The 17,414-nt window shown below is 41.8% G+C and overlaps 3 protein-coding genes across 4 annotated transcripts; all 3 read right to left on the bottom strand.

Annotated features, from left to right (window-relative positions):
* Positions 1-1,421: 1,421 nt before the first annotated feature.
* On the bottom strand, positions 1,422-9,358 carry LOC117587673 (excitatory amino acid transporter 1). The gene is made up of 11 exons (XM_034278565.1): positions 9,104-9,358; positions 4,187-4,493; positions 4,023-4,118; positions 3,788-3,955; positions 3,675-3,717; positions 2,932-2,974; positions 2,689-2,872; positions 2,504-2,634; positions 2,004-2,433; positions 1,846-1,942; positions 1,422-1,785 (listed from the first exon to the last, which is right to left on the bottom strand). The coding sequence occupies exons 2-11, from the start codon at positions 4,369-4,371 to the stop codon at positions 1,723-1,725; spliced, it is 1,440 nt and encodes a 479-aa protein (XP_034134456.1). The 5' UTR covers positions 4,372-4,493; positions 9,104-9,358; the 3' UTR covers positions 1,422-1,722.
* Positions 9,359-11,540: 2,182 nt separating this feature from the next.
* On the bottom strand, positions 11,541-12,948 carry LOC117587674 (cyclin-dependent kinases regulatory subunit). The gene is made up of 2 exons (XM_034278566.1): positions 12,538-12,948; positions 11,541-12,456 (listed from the first exon to the last, which is right to left on the bottom strand). The coding sequence occupies exons 1-2, from the start codon at positions 12,591-12,593 to the stop codon at positions 12,285-12,287; spliced, it is 228 nt and encodes a 75-aa protein (XP_034134457.1). The 5' UTR covers positions 12,594-12,948; the 3' UTR covers positions 11,541-12,284.
* A 739-nt stretch (positions 12,949-13,687) lies between these two features.
* LOC117587909 lies at positions 13,688-15,892 on the bottom strand. 2 transcript variants are annotated; one of them, XM_034278889.1, is made up of 6 exons: positions 15,833-15,892; positions 15,624-15,774; positions 15,228-15,569; positions 14,644-15,165; positions 13,912-14,586; positions 13,688-13,846 (listed from the first exon to the last, which is right to left on the bottom strand). In XM_034278889.1, exons 1-6 carry the CDS (start codon positions 15,885-15,887, stop codon positions 13,744-13,746), a joined length of 1,848 nt encoding a protein of 615 aa, XP_034134780.1. In that variant the 5' UTR covers positions 15,888-15,892; the 3' UTR covers positions 13,688-13,743. The 2 variants fall into 2 exon arrangements, with proteins under 2 accessions (XP_034134780.1, XP_034134781.1); XM_034278890.1 differs by having other exon boundaries at positions 15,827-15,841.
* Positions 15,893-17,414: the final 1,522 nt, after the last annotated feature.

Raw genomic sequence — 17,414 nt, 5'->3', positions numbered from 1 at the left:
ATAACTGTTGTAGCTGGATGCTATGGAAACGAACCGTTGCTTGAAAATGTTGACAAACATGATGTGCTGCCGCAAAATTTGATAAGAACTATAATAATATAATAACGGGGAAAATAACCTCTACGCCAGGTAAGTATTGGAGCAAAGCTGTAACAAGTTACATATTACGACGTGGCGATTTCCCCCTTGTAAAGGCGGGTGGCCAAATAATTCCCCTCTACCTAAGGGTAGTGCGGTAACTTAAAACCTCAAAACAAAAAAAAATAATAATATAATAAACTAGTTTATATGCAGTTTAATTTGGTATGCTTAAAAACATACATTTTAGATAGACTCTCCCATGGAAACCAAAGATAACCAATATAATCTAAAACATTCCCGAATTTGTATCATAATATCCATGTCAAGCCTCTTCCTCTTCTTTGATAATTTCAATGCCCCTTCGCATTCGATTCGACACTAAACAGACTCTTCTTTTAATATTCATAAAGTTTTATTAGTAAACATATATTTAGACTACACAGAAACTACAAACATTTTTGATGATTTTTGGGTTTGGTTTTTTGTTTTCTTTTTCCATTTCTATTTGTTTTTAATTTATTGTTTTTGTTGTAATGGTGTGCCCTAAATTTAAATGTAGTTAAATAATATTACTGCAATAAATAATTCTTTTCGCATATAAATTGAGTGTCTTTCCTCTGTCCTGTCTGATTGAGCAGCACTCGATTATTGTCATAGAAGAATTCATTTGATTTGATTGGATTTGTTTTGTCGCACGCTTTAAATATTATTACATTATATATTTTTCGTTTTGTATGTAATGTGTATGTACGCGTATGTATACTTAATCTATTAAGTATGTACAAAGCTCAAACTATGAACACGAACTTGTAACGGCATTTGAAATTCTGATTTCTGATTTATCTCGATTCGATTTTAATTGTATTTTCAATTGTTTATCGCTCTGACGACTAACTGCTAAATATTTGACTTATTTTGTGTCTTTCTTTATTTTGTTTTACTATGGCAGAAAACTTGTTGGATTGATTATTTGTATTATTTAACAAATACTAGAAGACGAATCTCATTTGATCGGCAACAAAATGCATTTGCTTGGAGCTTGAAATGGAATTGAAATTTGAATATAACTAATTTTTGTGTTTCTCCTTTCATTTAATACTAATCATATATATGTGGGGGGAGGGGGAGAATTTTACGCAAAATTTGAACTCAATTTAATATAATTATGAATTATATTTAAAATATTATTTACACCTTGAAAGTACGGCTAATTTAGACGATAAATGTATCCTTTTGCTTAGTTCTTACAAATAATTCTGTTCTGCTTTTCTGCTTCTACTGGGGGAGAGAAAAACAAACTAATAAACGAATTAGTAGCTGGCTTTAAATTCGTTGCTGTGTGTTTCGTTTTTTTAGTACTTGTACTCTGGCAGACCTCTCGAGGCTACTGCTGCAAATTGAATCAATCTTGGAAATTGGAAGCGTCTTGGTCGCCCATAATTTATCGCAAAACAAACTGACTGTTTGAGTCCTGAGTCCTGCCAACAGATAAACGAAGCAGCGATGACAATCTTAAAACTCCTCATCGTCGTCGTAGTCATCGCTGTCGCTATCCTGGCGTGGCAGGATGTGGAACCAGGCCCACACCCGGGACATGTCCACTCATCGTTTGCGATTATAGGCGCCAAGCGAAGACTGCCTTCATTCCTTCATCTCGTGACCATTGGCACCCAGCTCGAGGAGCTCATGAGGTTCGGCATTCAACTGGGAATAGAGAGAAATATGAACAGGGAACAAGTAAGGGTATAGCTGTAGGTCTCTTACCCTATCCACACTGGCCAGATCGTTCTTCGACAGATGATTTACCAAGATAGTGCCCAGAGCATCGCACATGACATTGATGGTAGTGCGGAAGCGATCCCTAGAAGCCAAACAAATGTGTAACAATAACTACAGATGGGAGTTCTCTCTGCTGTACTCACAGCAACCAATCGACAGCTATAATGAGGGACACATCCTTTGGCTCCAGGCCCACAGTGTCTAGCACCATGACCATGGTGACGAGTCCCGCCTGCGGTATGCCAGCGGCACCAATTGAGGCAGCCGTTGCCGTTATGCTCACCGCCACAATTGTGCCAAAGGAGTAGCTCATCTCACGGTACTGTGCAATGAAGAGAGCGGCCACCGCCTCATACAGAGCCGTGCCATCCATGTTGATGGTGGCACCCACAGGTATAACGAATCGTGTGACACGCGGATCGATGCCCATGTTGTCCAGACACTTGATGGTCAGCGGCATGGTGGCCGAACTGGAGCCAGTGCCAAAGGCAGTGGCCAGCACCTGACTGAGCTTGGCAATATAACGATACGGTAGGCGCCGTGTGCCCAAGAAAAAGATCACCGCAATGGTGCCTGAGAGGGAGCACAAAGGTAAACGGGATTGATTACAGATATTGTCTTCTAGCATAGAAAAAACACTCACCGAATCCATGCAAAAAGAGACCAATCATGACGGTGATGAAATACCAGCCTAGGGATTGTATAGTCGCTGCTATGGACTCCATTTCAATGATCTTGGCGGCTATCAGAAAGGCCACACCCAATGGGGAGATCCTACAAAGGAATATTATGAGATAAATGCTAGAAGAAAGCCTATCCTGCACTTACCAGATAACCCATGAGGTGATGGTCATCATTGCCTCACTCAATGTGGTAAAGAAATCCTGCAGAAGTTGTCCCTTTTCACGCATACGGCCAATGGTGGTGCCCAGGATCACGCTGAACATGACCAGACCCAAGACATTAGAGCCCTCGCGCTGGGAGGACTTGAATTGCCAGGCTTCCATGGGTTCTGAGGGGGTGGAAATTATGGATTAATGGACCTTTGTTTGATAAACGGGAACCACATACGTGCAGGGCTAATGCTGGTGTTCTCAAAGATCTCCGTGCGATACTAAAAAGGGAAGATATGGAAAACTTTATTGAGGAGTTAACGCTACAGGAACTCCGCGGGGAAAGGGCACAGTGTTGTCTTTTTTTTTTGTTCCATAATTTTCCACTCAAAAGGTTAAGCCACAGGCATTGGCGAAAGTGCTTGGCGTTGATTATCCCCCTTCATTGACTCGGACAATAATCTAATTTGTGCGCATGAATATTCATTTGGTTGGCCACAGAGACAGATACAGCGACAGATACAGATACACCAGATACGTATTATCATATAAATGTTGGAGGTACAATGTCCATATATCAGGCACAGTAACTGTACGAGGCAAGTACTTTGATTCAATTTGTGTCTGGGGGGCTCCAAAAACCCCTCGGAGCTCTCCCTGCCTCTCTCTCTGTGTCAGTCTGCGTCTGCGATAATTGAAATTTAAGCAGAGAGAGAGAGCGACAGAGAGAGAGAGAGACATTTGTGTGAAAGTGTCTCCCCGTAGTTTGGGACTTGGATTGTGAATTGTAATTGGAATTGTGATATCCCTCTAGCCCTATCATGTCGCTGTTGATTATGTGTCGTGCGCGGTTTGTTTCAATCAAACTCGGTAAACCGCAAAAAAAAAGAATTGAATAATTGGTTCGGCGGTTACTGCTACGGATTTTCTGCTGTTTACGGATTCCGTCCGTTTGGATCTCTCTCTCCCACTGTAACTCACCTGAAACATGGTCGACTGGATGATGTTGTCCGTAAACATGTTTCTAATAGAAGAAAAGAAAATGAATCAGCATTGGTTGAGCTCGATTATCATTCAATCTCGTGTAGACATACCGAACCAGATCCATTAGCGTGTCTGGGGTCAGCACCTTGGATGCCTTATCGATACTCTCCGTTTGGGTTTCCACAATCTTTGCTCCCTGGCCGGGACGCAGTGTGGTCACAAGACAAATGCCCAAAACTACAGCCGAAATGGTGGTCACAAAGTAATATGTGATGGCTCTAAAAAGGGGAGAGATAACGAAGGATAAGAGATGGTTCTGCTGGCGGCATTTGTAGCCTGACTCACCTGGTGGCTATCTTGCTGGACATGCTCAGATCAAGTCCACCAATGGCACTGGTTATCGACGACACCAACAGCGGCACAATCAAGCATTTAAGCATGCTGCAAAAATAGTTGCAAAGTATCAATTAAGAACTTAATTAACCAGTTTATTGTTTACTCGAACTTACCGCAAAAAGATCTCGCCCGGAAATGATATGTACATAATCTCACGCTTTGTCCACTCCCCGGTGCTGTTCTTAATGATGAAGCCCACCAGTCCACCCGCAAACACACCAATCACGGTGGCCATGGTGAGGACATTCTCCTGCATGAATGCCTTGAATTTGCTCTCATTTTGCTTCGGTCGCGTCATGGTCGCTTTCTGGACTTAGATTTCAGGGCTTCTGGGTATAATTTGGGCACCCTCAAGCTAGAGCGGTGCTAAGCCGAGTTATAGGGAGTTTTAAGAGCTCCGATTGGTTTCAAAACGGAATGCTGCAAAAAAACAAAGAGATTATCAGTTAAAGCAGATAAAATTAGAGTAACAACTAACTTTTTTGTGTAGTTAGATTTGGTCTAAATTCCAATTCATTTCAAATTTTCTTTTGAAATTCCACCCAAAACACGTCCGCTAACATCTATGGTTCCTCCACGCGGTTCAAACTGCGATCCACGACTGTAGAGCTTTGGAACATCGCAAAAAAATTACAACCCCCAAGAAAAAAGAGCGTGGCCTTTGGGCAGCTGGGCAGCTTTTGTTATTTATGCAAAATCAACCCCTACCCTACCCCTAGTCTACACCCTCCTAATGGTGTTACTTTTGACAAGAAGCCGGACGGATGTCGAATTTCTTTTTGAAGATTTATTTACAAAACATTTTTCGAGAGAGCAGAGCAGAAGGAAGCTCTGGCTCTGCATAAGCCACCCCTAAAGCTATTATTAAAAATTTCTCACTTACTTTTAAACATTCATTTAGCTCCCGACACCTTTTTTTCGAGTGCGAAAAACAACAGAAAGGCAATAACAAAAGAATAAACTGCGAGAAAATGCAGCAACAAAAAATTGCAGCTCAATTAATCGAGGCGTGGAGCGGAAGGGAACAAGTTCATCGGGAAAACGTGGCAAAAAAATAAATTTACATAAACGATCAGCTAATGAAAAGTAATTCCCGCACGGCCCCCTGCTGCCACCACCCAAGTGGGGTGCAAGGGCACGAACATAGACACAGAAAGACTGTAGCCTGAATGTCGGTGATCAATGCAAACTGATAGCGAATCCAGTCTACTCTGGAATTTGAATCCCCTCACTCGATCATGTGTCTTTGAAAAGTGACCCAAATTGAATGCACCAGCCGGAGTGGCAGCGGCAGACCCATTGAGATCCTCTCAATTGGGCACTGAGACTTGACGGGGACATTCAGATTAATCAAGAAATTTGTTCACACTTTGGCATTGTTTAGCCAATTGCATTACAATTGTAGATCAGCTCTGAAAAACACTTTGGGGATCGTATGAACGTGAAATTGAAAAGCTTTACGCTTGGCTGAAGCTGAAAACAAGTGTGGGGGAGAAGCATAGATTTTCGTGCGATCAAGGGAGGAATGCAAATGCTCTAACTAAAAACTTGATCTAAAATCAACCAGATCAGTGCTCTCATTACTGATCTTATCACTAATTCTACAAGTGATTAACTCAATGATCACTTCTTCGAAAAGAGATGATCTCATTGAACCGTTCGGGTAATTTTATATACATAGTATAAGTCTCTCCATTGCCACCTTGAAGTGCTTCTTTTCTACACTGCCTTGATCACTAACCGATCCTTAATTCACTCTCTTTTTTAGCTGATAAGAGTAACTGCCAGATCGACTACAGTTGCATTCTTACAAACAGTCACAGATCACTGATAGATGCACACAATTCTCTGAACCTTTTGGAGACACACACGATGATAATGTCATAATACTGAGTATTTCTCTCGTACTGGGGTAAGTAGTTGCGGTTTAACTAATTGATGTAACTGCATAACAAAACAACAGCCAGCAGTCTGCGTCAGAATTCAGAGTGCCCGATTGGCATGTGCCCAGAGGCAGGGTTCCCCTACAAAGTGCCATTGAAATGGATATCTCTTGGTCGGACACAATTACATTTAGACTGTGTGTGCAGAGCATTTAGAGTGGGGTGTATGAGGGGCACTGAGGCACTGTCTGTGCGCCCCAAACTAAATAGTATTTATCGCTCGTGTGTTTAATTAACTAACCGTTTAAGTTGAACACTCGAGGGCGGGCGATTCATGGGCCAAGTTTAATAAGAGATAAGAACTGAATTTTATTAAAATGGAGAGCGGGGGAGGGAGGAAGTGTACTTGGAATGCAGTTACAGTCCCCCGTTGCACACTGAAGTTGATGTATATACAAAGATGCCTTTGACCAAGTGACTGAATAACCGACTGATGCTCCGACTTGCTGTCATTGCCGTTCCGTGTAGATTTTTCATATTTATTCATAATTTTTGTTGTTGGCTTTTCTATTTCGAACTTGACCGTGAGTCAGGCAAATGAATTCCTATACTACATTCGTAGGCAGAATTTGCATTCGACGCTAATAAGTATTGTAATGTATTTGTATTTGCCCAGAATGTGTCGCAGTTGTCTTTGAAATTAAATTGCATTTACAGCGGGCTGAAATAATGAATGCTAAATGCTGAAATGCAAGTGGATATCATTGAAGTTCATTGACGAAAAGCATGGGTTTACACTCGCAACGGAAGTTGGCCAATTAATGGACTGGGAATGTCCATGATATGATCGTGAAATGTAATACTCAACCTACTACACTCTCACCCAACGTGATCCATTTGGGAGATTTAAACTTGAACTTGTTGTCTTCATTAGCATGGCCCTAAAAGCCCCCATAAAACCATCTAATTGAATAATGCTGGCTTGACCTATACCCAGACCCGAACAGATTCTAGACTCTACATTTCCATTTAAGAAAAAAAAAGTATTTCCTTTGCGGGGGCGTTGATTTCTGGCCGCATCTTTGATTGGCGGCCTGTCGAACAACAGTTTACATGAACAAGTTTATTATTGTTGTCGTTGGTTAAATACATATAAAATATCCACAGATGAATACTAATTAGTCTCGGACTTATAATATACTTTAACAGCGCAAACACTATATAATTAATGCAATGCAAAACTATGTTCGAGTCGCGTAGTCATTGTCAATGCAAATTGTAGTTGCACTTCCAAGGAGGGGATGTGTGTGTGTGCGGGAGAGAGGGAAGGTTGTGACCCACCCATTTGTCTTTGGGTGAAATATATTATAAAAACTATTTGTAAGGCGTACAAAGAACCAGTTTAAATTCAACAAAAAATCAATCTAAATTGCATAGTTGCGGGGGAAGGAAGTGCAGTGGTTTTTTGCATGGATTTTTCCAGAAATATCTGGTTTTTTGTGTTCTCAAATTTTTTCTAACCAATTGTGTTAGCTTTATGAAGAGATCTTTGCAAATTGTTTGGTAAATGTACAAGCTTTTGTTTAGGAACTTGATAGCCGTCAATTGAAGCACTTGGCCCATCATCTTGGCTGTCATAATTAAATATTTCTCCACTGGGACTTTACAATTTTGCAACTTAAAATTTAATTATCAAAAAATACGAGAAAAAATGCTCAGAAAAATAACTTAAATGAGAAAAAAATATCAATAGAAAAGTGTGGAAGCCTTTGCACAAATCAATTTCCATAAGTTTTCATTTCGCACGAGGTTGTGTGTTTCAGACTTGGATTTTAGACGATTAGGAAGCACATAGGCATATAATATATTATAGTTTATATATAATATATGACGCTATAATCTTTATTCGGTCGGTCACCGCAATCTATAGACTGTGTGTCTGTCTGACTACGATTGTCGCACTGGACAGCCGGCAGACTGGCATTTCCATATTGTCCATCCACAAACTTCTAAAACCTAATCAAGATCATGCGAGTTCAGCAAAAAACCGAATAGAATTAAAAAACGCGACCAGCACGCGGCGCCGCTGAAATTCCCTCTAAAAGATAATCGATCTTAACAGCTGAGTCTAGTCAAATCCGATCGGAGCTTGAGTTGGATGGTTTATTCTGGCCTAATTGAATTTTACGCATTTGTCATATAATTTCATTTTTATTTGCATGAGAAAATGTTTGAAATGCGCGAGGGACGTTCGCAAATATTACGCTCGCGAAGAAACATACATTTTTTATTAACAAATTGACTTGAGAGTGGAACATGTAGTACCTGTGTATATATATATATTATATATATTTTATGCTGCTCTCTGATCTCTCTTGGAAGAGCGAAAGCGAAACTATTTTTATGCACTGAAAGCCAAAAAATAAAACTGCATTGTGTGCTAAAAATAATGGCAAAAAAAACCAAGAAAAAACTCAAAATTATTATATATATAGACTGCAGTGGTTGCCACGCCCACACGCCTATGCTGGCTGTGGGTGGGGGGTGTTTGGTCCTATCAAGGTTAGTCGGCCGCTCGACACGTTATCAGCAGCGTTAATCGGAAATTATTCACGCGTCTTGGTGGCTAAAGAAGAAGTGGAAGATGGAAAAGGGTTGGGGAATGGACTAGAGTGTGCTCAGTAATAGCTGATTATTAGAGGAATTAACCACTAAAGGGCATTATGCTGATGGGAAGCATAAAAATGGAAGAATCCTACCAAAATTTGATTTTTTGTAAGAAAAGATTTTCAGTTTTCATTTGTCGTATATTCACCCGCCTATTTTGTGTACAGGGTAGCAAAACAGCTGTGACATTGAGCCGGCAAATGAGAGGAACAAAAAAACTTACCCACTTGCAATGTAACACACACTGGGAAACAAATCGCAAAATATTCTAACATAAATTAACAGAAATTAAAATCCTGCAAAAGGATTGAAACACAAATTAACTTGAACTTAATATGTTAAATGTCTTATGGGCATCACTGAATAATCCTTGCATCTAAGGATATGTTTCCATTGTCAATTGATTTTTGATTGTTTCTCTTCTCTCTGATTTAAATAGTTTTTGTTTAATTTGGGTTTGTTGGCATTCAATTCACTTACAATCAAATTCATACACTGTGATAATTTTTGTAATCCCTTTTTAGAGGAGGGAGTGGGCGGGGGACGCGAGACCACACAGCGATCTGGTGGCTGTAGACGAGCACGCGGCGTTTCAGCGACTGATCTGATCACTGAGATCGGATCATGCAACGATCCCACACACCGGACACAAAAAACCGATCTGCTCTGCTCTGACACGTAGGGCGGCAGAGAGCGTGTAGAGGCAAGGCAACAGCACACGACTTGACTCGTCAGATTATAAAACCGTACTAAAAACTAAATCGAAATCAAATTCGAAATATAGCCAACGACCGCGCAAATTGTGCAGCAGCAGCAGCAGCGTCGTCGCCGTCAGCGTCGCGACTCTCAACAGCAAAATAAATATATATAAAAATCTGTAGAGTACGTACAAATTTGTGAATGTGTGTGTGTGTGAGAGATTGTGTGTTGTGTTGTGGGGGGGTTGACTTTCATTCATCAAATGCTGAGGCCCATCCCATCTCACGTAACGCATACGCCGCGTTGTCTCTCTCGTAATTTGTCACGCCTTGTTCTTCGTATCCGAATCATCCTGGGCTTTCGCTTTCCTTTTACGCCCCATGCGAGTGCAATCAAAAGGAATTCATTATCAGCGCGCCCTCCTTCCAATGTAGTTCAGTGTCTTGCAGGCTGCAGCAAGCTCTTGCTCCTCCTTGGGCTCATTAGGAGCTGCTTTGTCCACAATTGCATTGATCAGTGTCGCTTTGTTGCTAATTTCAAATCGAGGGGGTTTGGGTTGGACTGGAGAATCTCAGAATCTGAAATGAATGCAAGTTGCTTTACATGCGGCATAAAACTGCGGTAGAACTCACCCAATAAGTAGGTCAAGTTTGTCCATTACTCAATCCCTCCACTAGCTCTGGATGATTACTAAATTGTGATGTCAAAGATCACCGTCACCGGAGTGAGGCAGCAGCAACCACCCCAAAAAGCCAACCAAACAATGGCCATTACCACGGACTACTTGAACTTGATTGAGACTCTGGAAACACACACAAAAGAATCGAAAGGCAACGTAGAACGAAACAAGAAAGTGGGCATGGACGATGATGATGGGGCAGCAGCAAGCAAAGAATGTTAGTTGGGCATTTCCGGTTTCATATTCGCTGTACAGCAGCAGCCCACAATGATGGTACATAATAATAATCCAAATCAGCAAGAGCACACAGCAAACAGCTGCACAGCTGCTGCCTTTGATCTGCTTCAATTCGATTTGCCTTGGGGGCCAGTTCAGCTCGGTTGTTCCATGCTGCTGGGAAATATAATGTATAATACGGTGCTCTGCCTTGCCTGGGTGTCGATGCTAGTGGATGAGGATTCCAGGGCCCAACTAAGCGGGTAAGTGGCTCGAAAGCGATACAAAACGTAACCATTAGTCGTTGGTCGGTCGCTCCACTCCACCCTTGCCTTGCCGCGCGACTCTTTTTGGATGGGTGTCCGATCTTTCTCATGTGGAGAGGTGGGATGTGACTGTGGCCACAACACAACACACATTGGGACCGGAACTGTCGATCTTCATTTTTGACACTGGAAAACAATACACGAACATTAGTGTGTGTGGAAATTGCACATGTTCATGCATAAATATATACATATAGAGCACTTATGTTGTGGTATATAAATAACCAACCATATAATTATGTGCTCGAGTATACTGGTGTACAAAGTTAATTCAGCATATGCTTTGGCCATAATGAGGATGAAGCGTTGAAGAATAGTTTAAGAATTCTGGCATTTAATAGATGTAGTCTTTAATTCGTGAGAATTGAAATAAATTTGGAAGCATTTTGTAGTTAGTAGTAAAGATAATTTAGATTAGAGCTAGGGTAAGTACTCAAATGGTTCAAAGATGAAAAATTGCTTCAGTTCCTTATTGTTTGCAAGATTCTTAAATTAATTGTTTGTTGTCTTCCTTATTGTCTACCTCCTACATCCAATTAATGCCATTCTAGCTGTCTTCTTTACCTCGTTTTTGGCATGAACTTCGATGAATGTCCCATGCCATATAACTGCTATAAGCTCAATTCCATTGCTTGATGATTATGGTTTGCTGATAGTAGAGGAATATTGCTCTGAAAGTTAAGTTAAGTTAAATTCTGGTGATTAAATTAATTTATTAAAATTATTAAAGTACTTACAAAATCCATTACTCTGGGTGTCCGCGCTGCAACTGAGATTGAAGTGAATTATTATAGTACACACATGAATCAAATAAAAGGAAATACTTACTTCAAGCTCAAATATCAGTAGCACTCTTAATCTCCAATTTATAAGACTTCCTTCCTTATTATTACTCCCCATTAATATTTGAAGAATAACAATTTTTGGTTTTGATCGATTTTCGAGAAAAACTTTAAGCAATCAACGCCTCAAGTCTTTCATACATTAAAAATATTTTATTACAAGTTTTTTTTATAAGTATTATGTGTAAACATATTATTATGTATTATAGATTATTGATATACAAAAAATTTCAAGATCACAAATCAGATTTTTATTCTTTTAAGATTAAATGTGAGCAAAGTGGCTTTTCGTATCCGACGGAAACTGTACCTGCTTGTACTGCAAAATGGCAAACAAAGTACAACGCATAATGGCAAAATATAGAGAGAGGAATGTGGAAACCCATGTCTAGTGTTTTACTTTACCTCTCCCCAAAATAAAATGATATTAAACTGAAGGCAACAGACCTGCCCAATGGCAAGTAGGTGATAAAAATGGTCACTTCATCGATGGAAGGACGGAGGCTAACATTGTGATTAAAAATAGCTCTCTAGAGTAGTTAAAACTGCTCGCTCGAATTGAACAAAGAAGTATTCACTTGATGAAAATATGGCCACTTGGGGTGTACGCATCTATGGGGTAGTAGGAGTACGCGCAGGTAGTGGGACTTACAGAGAGGAGCATAAATATTTGTTCAAAGAATTAAACGGGAGGAAAGTGTAGGGTAGTGTAGCGCTGACAGTAGGACGATCGCAACAGTTGGTTCCACAGCCACCACCAACACCACCAATACACGCACAATAGCAGCAGCTGCCGGACGTTGTATAAGAGTGTATGCGTTTGAGTGTGTGAGCTGCCTCCTGCCAAAACGCTGCCGACTGTTGTATACGTGTGAGTTGGTGTGCGTATTTTACTCCGTTTAATCCTCCATTTTGGGGCGTCGAAAGAGCAGGATATGTGGCTCTGGCTTGTGGATCATATAATGGATCCAACCACGCGACTGCTGCACACCAATCGATCGCCACTCGGTCTCCGTCATCAGATGGGTTTTGGGCACCAGCTTAACCAGCTCCTTGGGCAAGACCACATGTCTGCACACACACACACACACACAAAAGATATACATATATAGCATTTACAGTTGATTTTCGGGGATATTCGCACAAACTCACCTATACTCGAATTTCTCATCGTAATATTTATCCGAATAGTAAATATCTTTGCTCATTTTTCCGATTGTGTTCCTCCTGAGACGCGCACTTGACCTTGATTTGGATGTGTGCTGGAATGCGGGAATGCTGTTGCTTCTGCTGATATGCGGCACGGCAAGGGATGCGATGTGCGAATTTTTTCCGCTCTTCTGCGGCGTCTTCTTGAGCCCGGGGTGAAAGCGGCCACTCAATCGGTGGCTCTTTCGCTTTGGTGTGACTATTTCTTTGTATGTTTTCTGCGTTTTTACGCTTATTTGGAATGTACCTCAATTGTTTTATCACAATTTTATTTGGATAGCAAAGCAAAATTGACGTTTTCAATTATTTTAAATCAGAAAAAAGAGACGCGCTCGGCATTAGCGATGATAAACATGTTCACTCTATCGATATTGCTTTACAGTAAAACTATCGATGTCATTTAGATATTTTAATGCGATAACTGTGCTGGGGTGTTTAACAACACTAGTTCACAAAACAATATCTGGCATTCACGGGTGGGATATTAAAAAGTACAATTTAATTATTTAAAAAATGTTTTTTGGAGTTAAGAACTTGATAATCTTGAGCAGTAAACCCATTTTTTATTTAAACACTCAGCACTACTTCTGAGTAGTAGTTCTTTAGGCAAGCGCCAGAGGTTATCTTCCTTTGTTATTCGACAGATGGCGTTTCGAGGCGCGCGTTTTGAATTTATTTTCTGAAAACCAAAATAAAATGTTTTATGCAAGGTTTAATGACTAAAAAAGAAGAATACTACTCTTGGATTTCTAGAAGCTTTTATAACTTAAACTCTCTAAGAAACTATATGATACGCTTGTTTAGAGCTTAGATAACACAAATGAGCAACCAATTGAACCACTCCTTGTGCTTCCCACAGAGCTAAAAGCAAGCAAAGCACAAAAAAGCATAAATACTCCTGTCTGAATGTCTGACCAGCGCCGCCGTCACGCCCCGTCTTTAAAGCATTGCTCCGCCGCTCGGCAGACACATAAATTCCCACTGGCAGTGGTGGGGATGGCCACAAGAACTCCGAGAACTCTCCTCGCGCGCGTGCAAAATCTTAGATAAATTTCGTTGTGTGGACAACCGAAATGAAATGGGGAGGACTGGAAAGAGGGCGTGGAAATGCTGATGCAATTCATTTTATAGACGAAACAAATGAAACACTTAAATATTGCGCTCGTAGTACTGCGAGGGAATGAAGACCCAGTTCTTGGCCAAATCGTTTATGGATTCCTGCATGAGTCGCGATAGAATTTCCATAATGGTACTGCAAGGGTAGATCAGAGGATTAGAGGCTAGAGAGATGTATGTGGGGGTGTCGGATAGACCTACTTGCGATCACCAACAACGCCAGGCTCTGGCGGAGATTCCGTCTTGATGGACACCACCTCCTCGTAGGTTTTGGTGTGCTTGTGGCGCTTGCGGTCGGAGACGATGCGCATAAAGTTCGATTTGCAGAGATACTTCCAAAAGAGCTTCTCGAAGATGGTGTTGCGATGATCGATGGCCATAGTCAGCTCGATGATTTCGTTTGGTGTAAGCTTTTGCTTGGCAGCCAGCCGCTTGACCAGCTCACGGCGCTCTGTCTCCTTTTGCTGCTCCTCAATGGCAGGGTTGTCGCCCGCTGCCCCGGTATTTCTGTCAATGTTTGTGCCGCCGCAGGGTAAGCGTTCGGCTGCTGTGTCTGCCGCCTCGTCGGGATTGTCATCGGTTTCGTGGGTGTTCTTGAGGGTTGAGCGTAAGTTGAGATGGAGATACGAGTGCATTATGTAGCTATCCTCCTTCCATTTGGGGTCGTCTATGGACTCGATCTCCTCCAGCTCGCGCTTGGCAATCAACGTGGCCTGATCGAGGATGCGGTGCACCTCCAGGACGATGGGAATGCGCCGAAAGTTGACCAAGCGATCGTAGGCCGTAACTTTAACCTCCACCAGCTTCGAGTGGTGACCCTTGAGGCGGAACAGGGACGGCGTAAAGGTCACCGCAAAGAAGTCGCTGATGATGTAGCTACAGAGGAGGATTTCGACATTCATTAGATGATCCTTTGAAGGCGGATGTACTTACTTTTGCCAGCGGAATTCGACGCACTTTTGCCCATGATTGTGGACATTCACGAGCTGTGTGCGATCCTCCTTCATGCAGACGTTAAAGGTCACCCGATTGGGATAGATGACGTAGAGAAAATCAGCGCATTCGCGATCCTTGAGCGGCATATCCGTTTGCTCCTCCTCATCTGCTAGAACACCGCGTCCCTTGATCTTGTACCAGGCCTTAGCGCTCTCATAGCCCAGCATGACTTCCACCTCATTCTCATAGTCCATGGGACGGTAGTCCACCAAGAGGGGCCACACACTCTGCCGCGGCACCGTGAGAGTCGTGTTGAGTAGCTTCAGGCAGCGGTCGCGCGTGGAGAACGAAAAGTTGAGATGCATATTGGTGAAGTTCTGCACCCAAATGGGCTGAGTGACGTGGTAGTAGTTCTTGATATTCACAGGCAGCAGCTCCTTGGTCAGCAGGCACTTTTCGGGGTCCAATTCGGAGATTTCCAGCTTAAAGTGCCACAGGAATTTGCGATTGTCATCCGTGCTAGAGAATGGAAATGGTCAGAGAGTACGCGGGAGTCGCTGTCCACATTCAATTGCACTCACTGCACTTCGTAGGAGAGCAAATGCATGCCATAGATCAGAAAATATGCCGTCATTGAGAGGGCCAGCACTTCGTCGGGCTTAATGGTGAGCACTTCCTGGTGCAGGTGCAACAATTTGCGATGTTTGCAGTGGAAGAGCTGCCGAAACTGATTGAAGCCCACGCGTGTCTGCACGGGCCGACATCCGCAGTTCTGCAGGCGCTTGAGTGTAAGCGTCAACGGCTTTGCGGAGAGATTGCGCAGCCAAAATATGATTTTCTGGGGCGGACTCTTGATGTGTCGTATGGGCAGGGCAATTGTGTGCTCATGTTCCTGTCGATTCGATTTTAGTTTCTTGTTCCAGCTGTGGGGTAAACAGAGGGAATGAGTTCCGCTTCTAGGCAATGTTGCTGCTCACCCCAAAATATCAAAGTTCTCCCAGTAGTAAATCTTTAGGAGGGGGGGATGAACGATGGTCACGTTCTCGACCATTAGCTTCTGGTAGATGGGCACTGGCTTAAGGACGCCCGTGCATGTTGACTTCGACATCTCTGCCAGCTGTTGTTTCACTACAAAATATAGACACTCTATTAAGCTTGAATCAAATGAATATGATCAAACTCCTACGTTTGCCTCCTGGCAGGCTTTGCCGGGTCTGAAACTGCCATTTGGGGAAATGCATGTAAAGAAATATTCATGATTGGCGGAATTTGTGCACATCCTGGACTGCCGTGCCTTTTCGTTGCTTTTTTTGCCAAAAAATTAAGTTAGTTGTGAAATAAACAACTTTTTCTGGAAGAGCGGCAAACACATCGCAGCATACCATCTCGTAACACATCGATCGTAAATATCGATACACTATGTCGATTAATGTAAATTCCATGCACTCGCAATTAATGCTTCTATTTTGTATGGGATTCTTTTTCAGGCCTTATTTTAGAAACAATCCAATGAAAGTGATCCTTAATATTAAATATTATTATTGCGATCTGAACCAAACGCCAGATGAAATGATGTGTTTAGTGCTGAGGTCTCAGGCTAGTTAGTAATTTTGCATGGAATATCAAAATCGAGAAATTTCTGACCATGAACAGAGCCCATTGTTGACCGACCAGTGGGTAAAACAATTTACGCTCGAGTATTATAAAACTTGAAACATTTTAGTTTAGTTTGTTCAACTGTAGAGGAAGGATGGACTATTTGGAAATAGCATTTTTACCGCGTTTTAATTGAGTTTTTCGCTTATTAATACGATTAGTACGATATACGATATATTTCTGATCGCCAGTTACCGGACGCGATCGAACATTATTACAGTCGGCAAGGATCAAAAAAGCTAAAATAGTTCAAATAGTTAAAACCCCATTCTGCAGGGCATTGCTATCTGAACTACAACATGATTTTTGAATATCGAACAGAGGCCAGTCCCGTTGCTTCGTAGGCAAAATCAAGCAAATAAAACAACAGAATTGGCGCCAATGTGGCGTGGTTGTGGCGGGAGAGCAGACACCTGCAAGCAAATCGAGTGCATGCTGCGTGACAATCCAATGTGCAATTCGTTTTGTTTGTCAATTGACAAAGTGCCAAAGGCCAAGTGAACTGTGTAAGGGTGCGTAAGGGCGGTGGGGGCATGCGAGTGCAATAAATAAACGAGCAAGAAAAAGACATTAAGGGCACAGAGTGGGGATTGTCAGTTGCAAACCTGACCTTCAGCCGGCGACACCAACAAAGTGTGAGTGTGGGTGAGTGTGTAAAGTGTGTGGGAGTGCTAGTATGTGGCTGAATTCATTGTGAGAACATCATTTACAGTTAGTTCTCTGACAATCGTATAGAGAAAGAAAGAGAGAGAAAGAAAGACAGAAAAAGGTGAGCAGCATCAACAATTAGAATGAACAGTTACATACAGTGGAACAGGCGTGAAAAAGAGTGAAATGAAAGTGGAAAATTATTGAATATTACCAAATGGTAGATCAAAATAAAGATATAAGTCGCTTTAATAAATACGAATATTTGTTAAAATATTATTTGCAGATAGTGTTTAAAAGAGGGAAACCATTTTACGAGCAGTGAACGATCTAGAAGAATTTGTCCAAATTGGAAATCCATTGAGAGCTTCGTTATTGGGTTGATGAAAACAAAATTTAATTGTTCGATGCTTTAATACAGGACCGGGAATACAGAACCAAACTTACTGGTAAGTAATCTAATT

Source organism: Drosophila guanche, unplaced genomic scaffold (genome assembly GCF_900245975.1).
Source record: "Drosophila guanche unplaced genomic scaffold, DGUA_6, whole genome shotgun sequence".
NCBI lineage: Eukaryota > Metazoa > Arthropoda > Insecta > Diptera > Drosophilidae > Drosophila > Drosophila guanche.
The sequence above is the reverse complement of the archived record's forward strand: the minus strand, read 5'-3'. Positions and strand labels throughout refer to the sequence as shown.

Bases quoted from the DNA above. Each gene is read 5' to 3' on its own strand.
- LOC117587673 (XM_034278565.1), bottom strand. From the start codon at position 4,371: ATGACGCGACCGAAGCAAAATGAGAGCAAATTCAAGGCATTCATGCAG. The intron at 2,434-2,503 runs GTGAGTGTTTTT...GCTCCCTCTCAG, and splicing joins TCTCTTTTTGCATGGATTCG to GCACCATTGCGGTGATCTTT. The intron at 1,786-1,845 runs GTAAGAGACCTA...CTCTATTCCCAG, and splicing joins ATCTGGCCAGTGTGGATAGG to TTGAATGCCGAACCTCATGA.
- LOC117587674 (XM_034278566.1), bottom strand. From the start codon at position 12,593: ATGAGCAAAGATATTTACTATTCGGATAAATATTACGATGAGAAATTC. The intron at 12,457-12,537 runs GTGAGTTTGTGC...GTGTGTGTGCAG, and splicing joins GATGAGAAATTCGAGTATAG to ACATGTGGTCTTGCCCAAGG.
- LOC117587909 (XM_034278889.1), bottom strand. From the start codon at position 15,887: ATGCATTTCCCCAAATGGCAGTTTCAGACCCGGCAAAGCCTGCCAGGA. The intron at 15,166-15,227 runs GTGAGTGCAATT...TCCATTCTCTAG, and splicing joins TTGCTCTCCTACGAAGTGCA to CACGGATGACAATCGCAAAT. The intron at 14,587-14,643 runs GTAAGTACATCC...CCTCCTCTGTAG, and splicing joins GTCGAATTCCGCTGGCAAAA to CTACATCATCAGCGACTTCT.